At 33.6% G+C, this 18,717-nt stretch overlaps 1 protein-coding gene across 1 annotated transcript in view; it reads left to right on the top strand.

Annotated features, from left to right (window-relative positions):
• Positions 1–17,640, top strand: part of wtip (WT1 interacting protein) — a 31,884-nt gene extending 14,244 nt beyond the window's left edge. The window contains exons 3-8 of the mRNA XM_051134451.1: positions 8,395–8,462; positions 12,722–12,784; positions 13,070–13,200; positions 13,280–13,331; positions 13,425–13,493; positions 15,213–17,640. Of these exons, the coding sequence (XP_050990408.1) occupies positions 8,395–8,462; positions 12,722–12,784; positions 13,070–13,200; positions 13,280–13,331; positions 13,425–13,493; positions 15,213–15,365 (536 nt within the window). The 3' untranslated portion in view covers positions 15,366–17,640. The remainder of the gene's footprint in view (positions 1–8,394; positions 8,463–12,721; positions 12,785–13,069; positions 13,201–13,279; positions 13,332–13,424; positions 13,494–15,212) is intronic.
• The last annotated feature ends 1,077 nt before the right edge of the window (positions 17,641–18,717 follow it).

Here is an 18,717-nt window from a genome sequence, read left to right as displayed (position 1 = left end):
AATATTTGTTTGTTTGTTCTGTCTACTTATCGTTTGTTCTGTTCACCTAATGTTTGTTTGTTTGTTCTGTCTACATATCGTTCATTGGTTTCTTCTGTGTACCTGACGTTTGTTTATTTGTTTCTTCTGTCTACCTAACGTTTATTTGTTTGTTATGTCTACCTTATGTTTGTTTGTTCTGTCTACTTATCGTTTGTTCTGTTTACCTAATGTTTGTTTGTTTGTTCTGTCTACATATCGTTTATTGGTTTCTTCTGTGTACCTGACGTTTGTTTATTTGTTTCTTCTGTCTACCTAATATTTGTTTGTTTGTTCTGTCTACCTAATGTTTGTTCGTTCTGTCTAACTAACGTTTATTTGTTTGTTCTGTTCACCTAATGTTTGTTTGTTGTCTACATATCATTTGTTGGTTACTTCTGTCTGTCTGGTGTCTGTTTGTTTGTTTGTTCTGTCTACCTGTCGTTTGTTTGTTCTATCTACCTAATATTTGCTTGTTTGTTCTGTCTGCCTAACATTTGTTTGATCATTCTGTCTACCTAATTTTTGTTTGTTTGTTTGTTTGTTTTGTCTACCTATCATTCGCTTGTTCCATCTGTCTACCTAATGTTTGTTTGTTTGTTTGTTTGTTCTGTCTACCTAACGTTTGTTTGTTCTTTCTGTATACCTATCGTTCATTGGTTTCTTCTGTATACTTAACTATACCGTTTTTATATATAACTGTATGGTTTTGTCTACCTATCATTTGTTTGTTTTTTCTATCTATTCGTTCTTTGTTTTATTGTCTGCATTCTAAACATATATCTGCCATTCTATTGATTATTCTATTATTCTTCTGTTCTTCCTATTGTTCTGTCATTCCATCTTTCTGTCTCTTCTTTTGTTTTAAATCATGTGTGTTTGTATATTTAGTATTGTGTTTAGCATGCGGTATTTTCTATTTAACTCCGCTGGCGTGTTTGCCGTCTCTTGATCTTTGATTATGCTCGAAACAGATTTCCCAGCAGTCCTCAGCAGCTGTGTGCTGTGTTCTAATGACACAGTGTCATATCACTTTAGATGTGGTGTGTGTGAACAGGCAGACAGTCAGCCTTTTAGCAATGAGAAAATCATATCAGCCTCTAACCGCTTTGTCAAAATGAGATTTCTGCCTTTTCTACTAGGAGATTACAGTCATTTTGTGTTTGGAGGTGATCGTTTTCTTGTATATAAATGTATCAGTTGTGTTTTCTAGGGGTGCTTGTTGTCCTGAGGTTAATTTTATGATACTGTTTTTAATTGACACATTTCTAAGGTACTTATGGACCTCAATCAGAGTTAATGCCACATTTGTCATAAATGAAAACAAGTGTGTTACAGTCTATTCTGTAGGTTGCACTCATCTGGCTGTCAATAATTTAGCTGACAAAACATTAAAACACATTTACTAATTATTTCCAGTGAACTATTTTTTTCATGTTTTATTTTAAGTCATTTTATGGGCCTTTTTATTTTATTTTTTTTAAATTTTAGTTTTAGCTAGATTTTTGTTAGTTTAGAGTAATTTTAGTACTTCAGCCTAAACTTTTGTTTTACTTAGTTGTTTATCAGCATGTTTTCATTCCAGAAAACTTGCACTCCAAGTTACTGTGACCTCAAATGTTAAAACAGTAGAACTGACATCATCTATACCTCACAGGCTCGTTTTTACTTGCGTCACATATGGCAGCGACCCTGACCGAGTTCATGAGAGGACTGAATATCCACAGCCACTGTGACAGTCATGGGAAACATGCGTTCAAGTGTAATAATTAAATCAAAGATGCATTTAACACAGCAGACCATGAAAAAAAACTGCCCACACACTCTTCTGAGAAAAGTGGTGTAGAAGAGATGCTTGTGAGTGAAAAATAACAAAAAATTGTGGTTAATGGACTCTTCGCATTTCCGGGCTTCTCAGAAGCAGAAGTCGTCACAGTTGGATAAACTTCTATGGCTGTGAATGGAAACTTTTTTGCGTTCCTATTTGCCCTAATAGCAAAAAATAAAAAATTGCAGTTGGCTTCTATGTCTTTCCCAAAGAAGAATAAATATCAAGAGAATGACTACATCATGTCACTCCCTCAGCCATTGCAATAGTAATACTCACGTAGCAGATTTAACCAGTTTAATGCAAGAAAATAAAACGGAAAATATATGTTCCAACTGTATGGAAGCGTATTTCTGCCACTGAATAACAAATAAAAAAGGTAATTGTGAATTTTATCTCAGAAATGCAAGATATACATTTGCAGTTGTGTGTTATAAAGTCAGAATTGTTTTATCCACCTTATTTTTAACCACAGAGGTTAGCCGTTTTCTGTGAATGTGTGAGACTTCTGATTCATTAGCCACTATAGAAAAATAACGAGGTATATCAAGGTGCAGTAAACAGGAAAACTGATCGTGCTACAAACCAGTGTGTTTGTAAGCAATGCAATAGGGGAGCACATTTTGAATATCTCAGTTTGTGTAAATCCACATGGGGTTCAGATTATAATTTTTTTTTAATCCACGTTAATTTCACACTTGTCTAGTACAAATATGTTGCTTTGTTTTGTAATTACGGTGTATATGTTTTTCGTTATTTACCTCAAAAGAAAGGAAGTGAAAAGTGACAACATGCCCCGTATGTGGGATACATTGTAACATGTGAGGGGCAGGTTGTAACATGACCATATGCCAGCTTAAAATGTTATCTGATCGAATGAAAAAAATATACACCACAAACTAAAATATTTTGTCAATAAAATAAAATGATTAACTTTTTCAAATAAAATAATGGCTTTTTTTAAGAATTCAAAAAATATACAATTTTTGAGGTTCACAGTGAACACATTGCATCCACAGCTATACAGTATAGTTCAAAACAATGTGGGGAAACAGATGAAACACATTCAGACATTCAGAAAAACACTGACCTCCCTACAAACACAGCTCTCATAGAACACGAGACACATAAACGAGCCAAAATGGTTTACATTTCTTGAAATAATAATTTCTCAACATTAAACATCGATTATGAGTCTTTATTCACCTGTTTATTGTGGTTTCTTTTTAAAATCCATAACAGTAAATAGTGAAAATTACACGGCTAATGTCATAGAATAGCATAGTTTAATGATAGCGGGGCAGATTGTAACGCAGTGTTACAACTTTCCCCATCAGCGCGACTGGAATATAAAACTGGTTTGTGGTTTCTGTTTGTGTTGTGTCGGTTTGTGTAAAACTGGTCTGCTGACTTGCCAAGCATTAATAAACTATCTAAACTGATAAATAACAGATTGTCGATTAAAATAATAGCATATTTGTCTCATTTTAAAGGAATACTAAAAACTGAGATAAAAAATTTACTTCAGCCAGAAATTTACTTTTATTATGGTCAAATAAATATTCAGCGATATCATCAAAAGGCTTTTGAATTTTGGCGCACTTTTTTTCTGTGTATAGTGTTGCTATGGCAACTAGTAAATACCATAAATTTGGTTATGCTGGCGTGTGTGGAAATATTTAAATCACGTGTGTTAGTTTGTGCCCCGCACACCCATACATTGAAATAATATAGTAAGAAACAACAGTTTTAAGCAGCATAACCAGCTATTTTGTACAGCTAAAAATAACTGGAAGATAGATATGAACTCACAGTTCTGAAAAAAGACGTCAGACTTGTGAGATATAAACTCACGATTGTGATAAAAACAGTCTGAATTGTGAATTTATATCATGCAGTTTTGAGAAAAAAAGTGTGAGATACAAACTTGCAATTGAGGGAAAAAAATTGTCTGGATATAACCTTGCATTTGCAAGAAAAGTCATAATTGTGAGGAAAAAAAGTCATTTTTATGCAGTGGCAGAAATGGGCTTCTGTACGAATGTACGTCAGATTTTTAATAAATGAACCAACTTTTTAAAAATGTATTTCCATTCACTATTTGTTGCAAATTTACCACTACTGGTAAAAAGCTACACATTTACCACAAAAGCAACTTTCTTTTGAAAGTTTGCTGCATATAAGCAGTGTTTTTTTTTTTTTTTTTTTTTAGTGTAGATGTAGTTGACGGTGGCCACCGTCTTTGACAAAGGCTGGAGGAATCTCGCCGTCCCTTCCCCCCCCCTCTCTCTCTTTCTCTTCTCCTGTCTCAGTCTCTCTCTCTCTCTCTCTGTTTTCGGTGGTGGAGGGGGGCATTGGGACCAGCCGGTGACCTCAGGCCCAAAGAATGTCCCCGTTTACTCAGACCTCTCTCTGTCTCTCTCTCTGTGTTTTTGTGTTGGGAATCTGGCCCTCCCCAGACATTTGTCAGATCCAGAAATCTCAGTGATCTCTCAGTCGTTTGTTGTGTTTACACACGTCTACAAACATCCTCCTCTTACGTTACCATCTCAGTTTAAAAAGACTAAAATCACTTTTTTATTATTTGCATCTTTTTATTTTGATTTCTGAGAACATTTAAGCGGCTCTTGATAGTACATGTTCCTCCTGTCTAGGATTTTTTCACCTGTTTTATGGTCCAGCAGGTGAAAACCTTGCATCTGCATCACTAATTGAAAGTCTTTCCTCACGTCTGCGTGTGAATCACGCTTTATCGCTCTGAATTAAGTCGAGTGTTCGTTTCTCCGTCGGGCCGCTGGCTGTTTGAATGTGGCAAGTGCATAAATTTTCGGGATGGTGAAAAGAAACGAGATGTCTGCCATGAGCGCTGTAAATTAAGGGATGTGGAAAAAGGGTCAGACTGATTTATGAACTCTGTGTGTGTGTGAGAGAGGGAAAGATGGCGTTTGGTGGTTTTTGTGTGTTTGAATGCAATACAGAGGTCCTAGTCTCGTGCAGACTAGCAGCATAAAGTCCCATCGCTGATTCTGGCCAAGAAACGCCCACATTTAGACAGAAACGCACCGTCTGAGCCAGCCACAGTTTGCATTTGTTTGTAAAAAAAAAATGATTGTGATTTTAACAGTAAACGATTGTAAAAGGCTACAGTATTAATTGGTCAACAATAAGTTCCCCTACTATATACAGTGAAAAACTGTATTGGACATTGCGTGTAGTTTTACGACATTGGAAATGGATAAAGAATGTATAATTTACAGTAACGGTAAATTAACTTACCCAGAAACTAGGGTCCATTTTTTTTTTTTTTTTTTTTTTAATAAAAATTTTAATATTTATGGACTTTTTAATGGTTAAATAACATTTTTGTAATCCAAAAGCATGTCTAATTAATTGAAATCATGAAACTTATACAATTTATTAACAAGTTCAACACAAATTAAATTTTTTAAGGCCGTGAAATGAAATATGTTATATATGTTGTGCATGTTTTATTTTTTTTTTTTTTCTCAAATTCTGTTATATATTTACACACTTCTGTGTTTTCCATTTAAACATTTCTGGAATTAAGTAAATAGATTTAATTAAATTTTACAAATCAAAAAGTATGTCTGATTAATTGAATTCATAAAAACAACTTAATTATGTTTGTTTGTTTTTCCTGTGTGGTGTATTTTAATGTTTCTCTTATGATTGAATAAAACATTAATTTATATTTTAATCAAATGAAAATTAAACAAACCTTTTTATTTTTTGGCAAAAAACAATGCTGCAGAACAGAGGTTTACTTTAAAAATTAAAACATGGACAAAAATTAAAAATGTTTTTAATAAAAGTATTATTATTATGATTATTATTAGAGTTGAGCCGGATACTCGGCTGAAACGAGTATCCGGCACGGATAAAGCACTTTTGCCGAGTGGTATCATACGAGTCAATATCTGTGCTCGGATTGAATAAAAATTCTCATTGGGTAGTTTACTGTGTCTGCGTTCTGTGATAGGCTAGTCACAGGGCCCCTCCCCTACACACATACTAGAGATGCGCGGATGAGCTTAAACGTCACCGGAATCCGCAGCTCCAAATAAATGATCCGCCCGCCACCCACCCGCACCTGTATTTTTCTCTGATTTAGATAACCGCACCCGATCGTCATTTACAATTATTCTAATTCTTAGTTTTGCATGATGATATGATGAATGTGATGAACACTTATAAGCTTAATCACTCGTGCTTTTAAGCCAAATCCACGCTAAAAAGAATAACGTTAACTGATATCTGGACGTGACGTATTGTTTTCGGTATAATGTACTGATTCAAATTAGTAATCAATAATAATTTTTATTTTAATACTCGGCGTGCCTCTCTTGACATGCTCTCGCGTATGAACAGGCAGCAAATGTGGTGCTGGCGCGGACGGCGCGGGCGCATCAGGCGCATCAGGTGCAATGATAAAACATATTTCAAAGGAAGCCGGCGCTAGGGTCCTTACCGTCTTTGCTGGGTGTTTTGAGCGAATATTTGCATTTATTCACATACGATTTAGTTACAAATGGTGGCCTGTCATGATTTTGGCTAATGCAGGACACTACTGAATGATGCGCATCAGAGGGGATTTAGAAGTGGGTGCGCAGAGCCGACTGATAAAGAAATGGGTATACGCGGGTTATACACACCACTGCATATTAACCTACTCGAGTATTTAAAACATATGTTAGAAAATACAGTTAATATTTGCGTCATTATTGATTTTTCTCATCCACCCGCGAACCACCCGCAAATAATCAGAATGCAATTTTTTATTACCCGACCCACCCGACCCGCGGATTGTCCGCAGCGCCCGCGGATATAACCGCCATCCGCGCATCACTAACACATACAGATTTATTGTGTTGCTGTGTCCCGCTCTGCTCACACACACACACAGAACACTGAGAAGAGAAGAGAACAGCGCGCTCTCTCTCTGTTCTCTCCCTCAGTCACTCAGGTTTGCGGGTTTTTTTCCGTTAACGTTTAGGGTTTCTTCAGCATCACTTTTGTTTTTTACTTTGGTTTGTTTGTAGTACTTACTTTTTAACCAGTAGAGTTTTGGTAAACGTGGGGTTTGTTCAGACGTGGTGCTTGGTAAAAGCGACTCGCGTCTCTGCCTGTCGGAGAATTTATTTTTCTTTTTTTAAACCGTCAGCTGGCTCTGACCAGTTTTTTTACTTCACGCACTGAGTGTCTGACACTTTCTTTCTGTATTTCATAAATAAATAAATAAATAAAAAAAACACACTGCTCAAGGTTAAAAAAAGAAAGTTATGTTGAAATGAAAACTCTTGTTCATTACATTTTACTTCATAATTGCAACCGCATGTGTTGTATTCATTGTTGCAAAACTTATTCTGTATATAGTTCGTTTGTTATCATAATCAAAACCACTGATCTGAAGCTCAATGCTGATGCTGTCATGTAAATAGTTTTCTAATCAGCAATAAATATAACAATTTCTGATCAACCCATATCAATTGCATGCTTAAAATAACATACCGGTTAAAGCCCCGCCCATTTCAATACAACATGACCCACTTCCAGGTTAAATCCCACCCACTTCCGGGTTAGGCCCCGCCCACTCCGAGTACAGATACAGATACAGATAATTCATATGGTTAACAGATACAGATACAGATACAGATAATGCTGTACTCGCTCATCCCTAATTATTATCATCATCATCCCATTAAGACACTGGACAGTACTAATATACTTTTGCCTCAATTTCTTGAAGTTTCCCAAACTTTTATATTGGCGGGTTGTCGTGAAGACCTTTAAGTTTCTGTGTTAATATAATATGAGGATAGTTTTTCTCAAATTAAACAGTTAAATCCTCATGAAGTGGCTCTTAGAGCATATTCATTTATAAACAAAACCTGTGGCATTCATTCACACAAACATGCAGAAAATGCAAGATTCATGTTCAAATAGTCTTTTTGTGGCTTAATATTCGCAAACACTGTATTTCTGTTAGATTTAAATGCACTGCCCTACTTTTAATTTATTCATTTGGAATTTGACAAATTCCGTGACATTCCACATTATACAGTAAATTCCATTTTCATCATCTGATTTTGTGATTCTGTCTGCTTTTTACCCATCGTGGAAATTAAAGGCACTACAGCCAACCACAGTTTGCATTTGTTTTTAGGCTGGTATAAACCTGTGGACCCTGATTCTAGGAAACGCTCTAAAGGGAACCAGTCAGATTTGAGCTTTTGATCCGTTTGTGTGTGCATTACACATCCGTTGGTCAGATGTCTGGTAGTTTGCGAGTGTGTGTTTGTGTTGTGGGAATGAACACAGATGTTCACTTAACACGCATCAAAGATTAAACATATTTCATCCTTTCAATCATTTGGTGCGGCCAATTAAAGTAATTGCTTGTTTGTTGACAAAGTTGTTTGTAAACACACAGCATGAAGACACATGGAGTTTCTTCTGCCGTGTTTTTTCCAGCATGTAAGATGAAATTTATGACATGGTAGCATGATTGGATCTGTTTTCCCTCTCAGGACGAAGGCTACGAGGAAAGGCTTTCTATAACGTCAATGGAAAGGTTTACTGTGAGGAAGACTTCCTGGTGAGTATCGAAATTAAAATCTAACTGGTAATGCATTTGCATCATGTCAAATTAACTTGATTGAGTAACTGACTAGTAAACGATTTTACTACATCAAACTATGACTGTTGTAATGTTCTCTTCTGCTCACCAAGGCTGCATTTATTTGGTCAAAAATGCCGTAAAAATGTGAAAAAGTATTATCATTTAAAACAGCTGTTTTCGATGTGAATATATAGTAAAATGTAATTTATTCCTGTGATCAAAAACTGAATTTTCAGCATCATTACTCCTGTCTTCAGTATCACATGATCCTGCACAAAACAACTTTTTTGTCTAATTTTTGGTATATGTGTTGCTATGGAAACTATTAATTTTTTGAAACTGAGCTTGCGAACACACTAATTCCATCACAATGTGAGGCATTAGTCCATTAAAACCCTTTTAATGAAACCGACGTGCCTCTGTCACTGATTGTTCTGCTATTGTAGACACTCATTCTGTTGATCTTGTCCTCACTTGGCATTTGAAGTCCTGCTGTAGGATAGCGTTACACCAGCTGTAGGTTCTTAACAAAGTAGCTGTAATGCTTGATTTAATTTAACGTTTCCTAAGTGGGAGGTGGAGAGTGGGGCTGTATTGATTAGTGCTCATTAGTGGATGGATGGATGGATGTCTAATTCTCTTGGGAGAACAGATGCTGCAGCTCCGCCCACCTCAACAACTCACTCCAGTGTGATCTTATTCTGCCTAAAACCAAACACACACACACACACATCAAGAGCGATGGGAAGATAGCAGATCCATCATGCAGGAATCAACTTCCTGTGTCCTTCGACTAACTTCATGTGAAATCTGCTTCTGTCAAAAGTTACCATTTTCATATTATTATTGCCACTAGACTTTCATGTAACAGTCTTGATAGTAGGTGCAGATGACATATTAGCCAGGACAACATTTTATTTCATTTCATTTTAAATTTATATTTTATATTTTTATATTATATTTATATATTTATATTCGCTTTATATGATTATTTTTTGATGTTTTTTGTTAATATACATCATAAAGATTTTATATATTTTAATATTTTAAATTTTTAATATTTTATATTTTTTTATTCACTAATATTATTTATATATATATATATATATATATATATATATATATATATATATATGTATATATGTATATATGTATGTATGTGTGTGTGTGTGTGTATGTGTGTGTAAAACCATTAATGTTATATTATATTTTCTATATAAAATGTGTATTTATTTTTATTTTTATTTTTATTTGTTATAATATTTATTACAATATTGTATATACTTTTATTTATTATTATTTTCAGGTATTTTACTTTTTTTTTCTTTTTTTTTAAATATGAACATTTTTAGTAGGGGCAGACAAGATATTGATCAGGACAATTAACTTGTCATTATTTTATTAAAAAAATATTTTATTTATGTATGTATGTATTTTATTATGTGTATATATAATGTTAACAAATATTAAAATTATATAAATGTTATTTTTGTTTATATAAATCTTATATATTTATATATAATATATTTATAATAATATTTTTATTATAATATATTTAGATATATTTCTGTGAATAAATTTTTATATAAATATATCGTTCTCATATAATAAAACCATTAATGTTATATTATATTTTTATAAAATATATGTGCAATGTTATATTGTTATTTAGTATTTATTTGTATTTGTTATAATATTTATTCAAATTTTAATTTATATATACGATTATTATTTTCAGGTAGTTTACATTTTTTCTTTTCAAATATTTTTGATATAAATATTTTTGGTAAGGGCAGATGAGATATTGGCCAAGACAATTAACTTGTCATTATGTTACAAAAAAAAAAAAAGATGTTTTATATATTTATTATATTATTATATATTTTTTAATTTATTTATTATGTTTAAGATATTTTACTTTTTAAAATATTATTAATGTAAATATTTTTAAATATTCAAAATAAATGCTGCAATATCTGCATCATCCATTGGGGAAAAAAAAAAAACACATTGGTCAGCCACTTAATGACCCAAAACAGCACTTCTGTTGACGTGACCGACTGAGGAAAACGCCACCGGGGGTCCGGCAGATGGCCTGTCTGACGGGACGGGTGGGGGTTTCCTGGTATTGATCAGTCCCTCCCAAGCCCACCTGCTGGCCCTCTCTCCACAATGAGCACACGCTCGCACAAACAGCAGCGCCTACCGCTCAAAAGAGTGTTCAGGCGAGCAGTGATGTCACCAGTGCGGAATGGAACCGCGTTCCACAGACGGAACGGAAAGTTCCACGTCGTTAAAATGTAGCCTTTGGTTCCTACAATAGAATCCGAGGATCTTGTGTGGCCTCGGCCTCTCATTTCCATAGAGTGCACGTTTGAGAACATCCTTACTCTAATGGCTGTGCTCCAAACCCTTGTCACCCTGGTAACCAGGTCAAAACCCTTTTCCGGGACAGATGGCTCCCCTCGGGGTCGTTTCTGTACTTAAGATGCCTGCAACCTGTCCAGCATTAAAGCCCTCTGAAGTTTTTATTCAAGACTGTAGATCTTTAAATCTCAGGAAAGTCTTTTGGAGGTCCATACCTCATGCTGAACGAGAAGAACCTTACAGATTGATTCTCAGAGTGGCCGCCACTTTAATCTGTCAAGTTGTGGATCTTCTCAGGAATCATGCTGATAATCATGCAGGATTTTCGGCTGATGTCTTGCGTGTTTAATCAGATGTACCTCTCTGTCTACAGAGCTAAAGACCCCCATAGGATGTTACTGAAGCTCTCGAACAGCTTAGCAGAGAGAGAGCGCGCCAGCGCCCCCTTGAGACACATTCAATAGATTGATGCTGCTTCATTACTGGTGCAAGTTTTTGGAATTACATAACTTTTGGGTTTGGGTAGCAGACAGGAAACATGAAGCAGTGTGACATCATATTGTATCATATATATTTAATTTATTTAATCATACTTATATATAATATTTAAATGTTTTGTTTAGTATTTAATATATATTTTAGATATTTTAGTCTAATTTTAGTTAATCATGAAACACGATGCACTGGACATGCAATAATTTATCATGTTTTTTTATAATTATATTTAATGTTTTGTTTAGTATTTAATGTATTTTTTGGATATTTTTAGATATTTTATAGTCTTTTTATATTTATTTATTATTATTTTAATATTAATATTTAATATTTTTAATATTAATATTTTAATATTTTTTAAATATATGTGTTATGTATTATTTAGTGTATATAGTGTTTGCATTTGGGTAGTTGACAAAGCAGTTTGACATGCAATAATTCATTTTTTATTTATACTTATGTATAATATTTTAATGTATAAATATTTAATATATTTTAGATATTTTAGTCTTTTCTATTTATTTATTATTATTTTATTATTATTTTTTAATATTTTTAATTTTTTTTATATTAATATATCTTTTTTTTAATAAATAATATTTAGTGTATTTACTGTTTGCATTTGGGTAGATGAAATGAAGCAGTAATTTATCATATGTTTTATTTTATTTTTTTCTTTATATATAATATTTTAATGTTTTGTTTAGTATTTAATATATTTGTAGATATTTTAGTCTTTTTATATTATTATTTTAATATTATTATTTAATATTTTTAAATGTTTTTTATATTAATATTTCAATATTTTTTTAAATGTCTGTATTGTATATTATTTTGTGTTTACTGTTTGCATTTGGGTAGATGACATGAAACGTGAAGCAGTGTGACATGCAATAATTTATCATATCATGTTTTGTTTTATTTTTTTATTCATACTTATAATATTTTAATGTTTTTAGTATTTATTATTTTTTAAATAATGTAGTCTTTTTATATTTATTTATTTATTATTATTTTAATATTAATAATGTTTTATGTTTTTAAATATTAATATTTTTAAATATATGTATTATATATTATTTAGTGTATATAGTGTTTGCATTTTGGTAGTTGACATGAAAGATAAAGCAGTGTGACATGCAATTATTTTTATTTTATTTTATTTTATCACACCTAAAGCACCATGATTGTAATAATATTTCACATTTATACAGTTTTTACCATATTTTTAATCAAATAAATCCAGACTTGGCGAGCATAAGAGACTTCATACCAACTCCAACTTTTGAATGGTTATGTGTGTTGCAAAGAAACACCATGTGCTGTCAAATATGACCTTGTGATATGAATTGTGGTATTTTTTTCTTCCACAGTATTCCGGATTCCAGCAGACGGCGGAAAAATGCTTTGTGTGCGGTCACCTCATCATGGAGATGGTGAGAGAGATTTGATGCTTTTGCTTTTTTTTTAACTACTGCTCTCATTCTTTCAGAGTAGGAAGGATCTCTTGTGAATTTAAAGGGAAGATTTGTGTAATTTAGCTGTAGCACTTTAAATAAATATGCAACCAAAAATGGATTATCAAAGCGACATCATCTCAGTTTACTGGTTCAGTAATATATTTCTATTATTAGATGCAGAAATGATGTTATTATGCCTCATTAGCGTCACAACAACCCACGGAATCTCACCTGTGTGTGCGTGTGTGTGTGTGTGTGTAGATCCTCCAGGCTCTGGGTAAGTCGTATCACCCGGGCTGTTTCCGCTGTGTGGTTTGTAAGGAGGGTCTGGACGGTGTTCCTTTTACCGTGGATGTGGAGAACAACATCTACTGTGTGAAAGACTACCACACGTGAGTAACATCCTCGCATATCTTGCATGCATAACCTGTTTATTGGTAGGCATATTAACATATCTATTTATCTTCACAGGGTTTTTGCTCCTAAATGTGCCTCGTGTAACCAACCCATCCTCCCAGCGCAGGTACGAGCTTAGACTGATGTTGCATGAGTTGTATTGACATCATGCATTAGGAACATCCTGACGGAGGTTAACTAGCTGTTTGTGTGTTCGTAGGGCTCAGAGGAGACCATACGGGTGGTGTCTATGGATAAAGATTACCATGTGGAATGCTATCACTGTGAGGTAATTCACTGCTTACTTGCTCTGAACTAGCTAAAGGTTGCAGGTTCAATCCCAGTTCCAATGTGAGGTCGTTTAACCAGTTTGAACTCCACACGACTCCGTACCTAACTGGGGGTCATGTTTGCGCTGCAGGATAATGCACTGGAGTTATATAAGATGTTTTTTGTGCATTGATATTGTGAATCATTGACTGATGACATTCCACAGCAGGTCATTCAGCTAAACTTTGAGACTGTGAGTTTAAATGTTGACTTAGACACATGTACTAAACACATTTCTCAAAGAAAAAACGTCCTATAAAAAAAATAAAATAAATTAAATTTCTTTAATTCCAGTGTTATTTTGAAATTTTAGTATTTTTAGTGTATAATGTAGGATTTCTTTTATTATTTTTTATTATATATTTATTATATGTTGGTGATGTTTTGAATACCCCAAACCTTAGTCATATTAGTTCTCAAAAATGTGAAAAAGCAAACAATATAATATATATTTAATATTAATAATAATGAATATATTTCAGGGATGTAGATTTTATTATATTTATTTATTATATGTTTTTAAGTATATGGCTTATGTATTTTTGATTTCAAAAAAATAACAATAATAATTAATTTTATATATTTAACAATTGATTAGTTTTGTTGTTGATCTTTTTTTTACCAGAAAATATGCTTTACAATTCACAATTTTGCCAAAATGTGAAAATGTATAAATTTATTTTTATTTTTTATAAAATCTATGTTGCATATGTATGATTAGTTTTATATCATTTATCATTTATCTTTTATTTCTTTTTTACTAGAAAATATGCATTCCAGTTTACAGTTTGTAATTTATATATTTATAATTTATATATTTTTTTTATTTATACAAATTTGTAAATATTTATTTGCAAATGTATGATCAGTTGATTAGTTTTATATAAATTATTTTTTATTTTTTTTTTAACTTTTTATTTTTTTATTATTTTTATTTTTTTATTTATTTTTTATTCTTCCAGTTCACAGTTTAAATAAAAATGCATGAATTTGTAATTTTATTTTTTTATTTATAAAAATTTATATTGCGTATGTATGATCAGTGGATTTTTTCTTATTTTTTCTATTTGTCTTTCTTCTTTTTTTTTTAAAGAAAATGTGCCTTTTAATTCACAATTTGAACAAAAATGTATACATTTATATATATAATTGTATATGTATGATCAGTTGATTAGTTTTATGTAATTTTTTTTTTATTTATTTTTTATTCTTTTTTTTTTATATGCCTCCCAATTCACAATTTGAACAAAAATAATACATTTAAAATTGTATAATTTGTCTAAACATTTATATTATATGTTTATAATCAGTTGATTAGTTCAATATGATTTTCATCTTCTTGTTTTCTTTTTTTTATATATGCCTTCCAGTTCACAATTTGAACAAACATTTGCACAAAATTGTCATGCCAAACTGAATCAGTCTTAACGTTTCAACATCAGCTTCCATATTTGTTTTTCATGTTCATTTTTTCAGTAACCAAACTGCAGTTCTGGCTTTCTTTCTCTGACTGTGGCTTTTCCCAATTGACTTGCAGAAGGAAAGTCTGTCGAAAAAGCAAGCTTTGTGCATTCAATTATTTACAGTGTAGTTGCAGCCTCATGGGTGATGAATCATTGTATCCTGATGTTGAAAAAGCCCTGACTTCATTTCTATCAAACATGTATGTGTTTTGCAGGATTGCGGTCTGCAGTTGAATGATGAAGAGGGGCATCGCTGTTACCCGCTGGATGGGCACTTGCTGTGCCACCGATGCCACCTGCACCGGTTAAAAACCCCTCTACCGACCCACCCGCCCCCGAGTTACCCGCTTCACGTCACTGAACTGTGAACAAACCAACTCGCGCTGAACATGAACGATGAGCGAAATGAAATAAAGACAGAAGGATCTGTCCTTCCCCTAAACAATAAATGGAATCGGTCGTGCCTGTTCAACCACTTGTTTAGTGGTCATTCGACCATCCGGGGAGGCTTTTATTATTACTTTCATCCCTCATCACGGCATCGAGGGGTTTTGACTCCGTTTAGGGGTCCAGCGTGAGGTCTTCAGCACTGCCGCAGGGGAGCGGAGGGCGACCCGTGCCTGTTTTTCCTCCTGAACGCCAAACAACAGCACTGAACACAGACTGAGATATGACTTCCTGTGCCTTCATCAAAATCCTGCGTCGAACAGGCCGTCACTGCCTTCGGGATGCACCATTTCTGTCTTTGTGCCAGATATTAGTGCCAAGCTGTCCAAGGGGTGGTTACAGGGACAGTTCACCTAAAATATAAATTATAATAATTTATTCACCTCATGTCATTCTAAACCTGTATGAGCTTTTCTTCCAAGGAAGAAATTTAGTAAAACGACTTTAAGGTGCTGCAGGAAAAAAATCATATGACTGCAATCACTGGTCAGTTTTGAGACTAGTGGAAAGAAATCCTCTAAAATACACATTTAAGTGTTTATTTATTACACTTCATCTATTTGCAACTGTAGACTTCAATTCTAATACATATTAATACACATTTTCTACACTTCAACAGTATTTACACTAAACTTTACAGTTTTATTCATATCTGTGTTCTGAGGGGTTTGTTCACATATATATTCACCTGATATATATTTAACATTTTAAACCTAAAAACATGATTTTTTTTTTTTTTTTTGGCAGTATTTTTTGATTTATGAAAATAAATTTCAGAATCCCCTCTGTAAAAATGTCAAATTTTTAACCAGAATAAATTTTTATCATGGTTACATAAACATTCTGGTTGATAAACATTAATAAATATATATTTGTATTTTTAATAATATAAAATAAACTATAATATGAATAGAAACTAAAATTTACACCAAATTTTACAGTTTTATTCGTATCTGTGTTCTGAAGGATTTTACAGAGGGGTTCATATATGATGTTCATATATGATTCACCTGCTATATATTTAACATTTTAATACTAAAAACATGATTTTTTTTTTTCTAGCAGCATTTTCTAATTTATGAAAATAAATGAGAAATTCAAAATCCTCTCTGTAAAAATATGGCAACAAAAATCAAATGAATTTTAACCAGAATAAATTTTTATTCTGGTTACATAAACATTCTGATTTAATAAACATAAAAAAAATATTTTTAATAATATAAAATGAACTATAATATAAATATAAACAAAAATAAAAATATTTTTAATATTAAAGCATTAATTGCAAACTTGTAATACAAAATATTTAATGTACTGTAATTAACCAACCGAGGAAAGTATGGTGATATCTATTAGTTAAAATTTTCCTTATTAACCTGTGGTTTCTTGCCTTAAGTTGTCTTTAAATTGTTCAGGTTTGGAATGATATGAGGATGGCTAAATAATGGTGAACCGTCCCTTTAAGCATCACTTTTAATGGGAGCAATGCACCGAACACTGATGCATCACTGGCACAACGGTGGCATTTACTTCACCAGGTGACGTTGTAAAACCTGCTGCACATAGATGGACTAACAAATGTATATTTTGCAGAGGTCTGACGTGAATCTCTCTGGCCGGGGTCGGAGAGGCCGTTGCGACCCGACACCAGCAGAACAGGGTTGGATCTGTGAACGCGGAGCATCTACTCCGCCGAACTCTTACGTCGTGCTCTTCAGACACTGGTTTGTCTCTGGATGAGGTGCCTTCCTGCCTTACATATTCCTAAACGTGGAGGAGACGCGCTGTGATGCGTCTCAGGAGACTCTTAGGGGACTCTAGAGGTGTGCAGGGGTCAAAGGTCGAGCCTGGATGTGCTGGACTCAACCAGGTTGGAGACCTGCTGCGTTTGTCCTGTGTTTGTGTGCGACACGTCGTCTTTAGCAGCTGCGATGCAACGGAGCCGAAGGCAACAACATTTTGCACATGTTTGAATAGTAGTAAAGTCATGAAATAACACAAGTAGAAGTCTGGGAATGATGTCTAGGTTAAAAGAACAAAAATTACCTGTTGCTGGAAGCTTAATCGCATCATGTCGCACCTGTTGAGGACATAAGTGAGTGTGGAAAAGAGTCTGTGTGTGTGTAGTTTTGTATATGTTCATGTACACTAGTGGCTGGGCCACTGTGTGTATGATAGTGTGTGTGTGTGTGTGTGTCATATACAGCGATCCTGGTGAGTATTTAGACACTTAAAAAATTAGTTTTTGTTTGTTCATCAGTTCCTTGTTTCTTTATCAGATTTGGAGAAATGCGACATTTCATCACTTGCTCACCAATGGATGTGAATGGGTGCCGTCAGAATGAGAGTCCAAACAGCTTATAAAAACATTGCAGTAATTCACAACTAATCCACACCACTCCAGTCCATCAGTTAACATCTTGAGAAGACAAAATCTGCATGTTTATAACAAACAAATCCATCATTAAGACATTTTTATCTTAAAACTGTCATTTCCAAGTCCAAATTATGAGTCCATAATCCATAATAACACTTTCCTCTCATTTCAAAATCCAGCCACATATTTGTTTAAAGCTGTTTTGAACTGTTTTGGCTTGTAAACGGTGCTTGATCTGTGCGTATTTCTCTCCTGTTTCAGGCCAGACCATTTTTTTTTTTACTGTGGAAGCATTATAATGGATTATGGACTCGTATTTTAGTTAAAAATGTCTTAATGATGGAGTTGTTTCAGATTTTGGTTTCTCAAGATGTTAACTGATGGACTGGAGTGGTGTGAAATACTTGAGGATTATTGTGATGTTTTTATCAGCTGTTTGGACTCTCATTCTGACGGCACCCATTCACATCCATTGGCGAGCAAGTGATGAAATGCTACATTTCTCCAAACCTGATGAAGAAACAAACTCATCTTCATCTTAGATGAGTTTGTGGACTCGTCTACATTTTCAGCACGTCTTCATATTTGGCTGAACTATTCCTCAAGTGTCTTAAATGCTTCTCGGGTCGCTGTATGTACTTCTCCTGTTCCACACAGACGTCTGCTGTAATACTACTGACAGAAACGGGCTGTATGTGTTTCCCTGACCTGAGAAGACCTGACCAAGTTGTTTCTAAATCCAGTGACTTTCTTCTTATCTGCAAAGCAGACTGTAAAACTCGTGAAGATGTGTGTTTGCTGACTGATTACTGTACAGGAAGCACGTAACGTCATCCTGACCTTGTTTTTGAGAAGGAGGTTTCCCGCAGATTTAGCTAAAGGAATATCTGGATTAA

This window comes from Labeo rohita, chromosome 18 (genome assembly GCF_022985175.1).
Source record: "Labeo rohita strain BAU-BD-2019 chromosome 18, IGBB_LRoh.1.0, whole genome shotgun sequence".
In the NCBI taxonomy this organism is placed as follows: Eukaryota; Metazoa; Chordata; class Actinopteri; order Cypriniformes; family Cyprinidae; genus Labeo; species Labeo rohita.
Note: the sequence above shows the minus strand (reverse complement) of the source record. Positions and strands in the feature narration are given on the sequence as shown.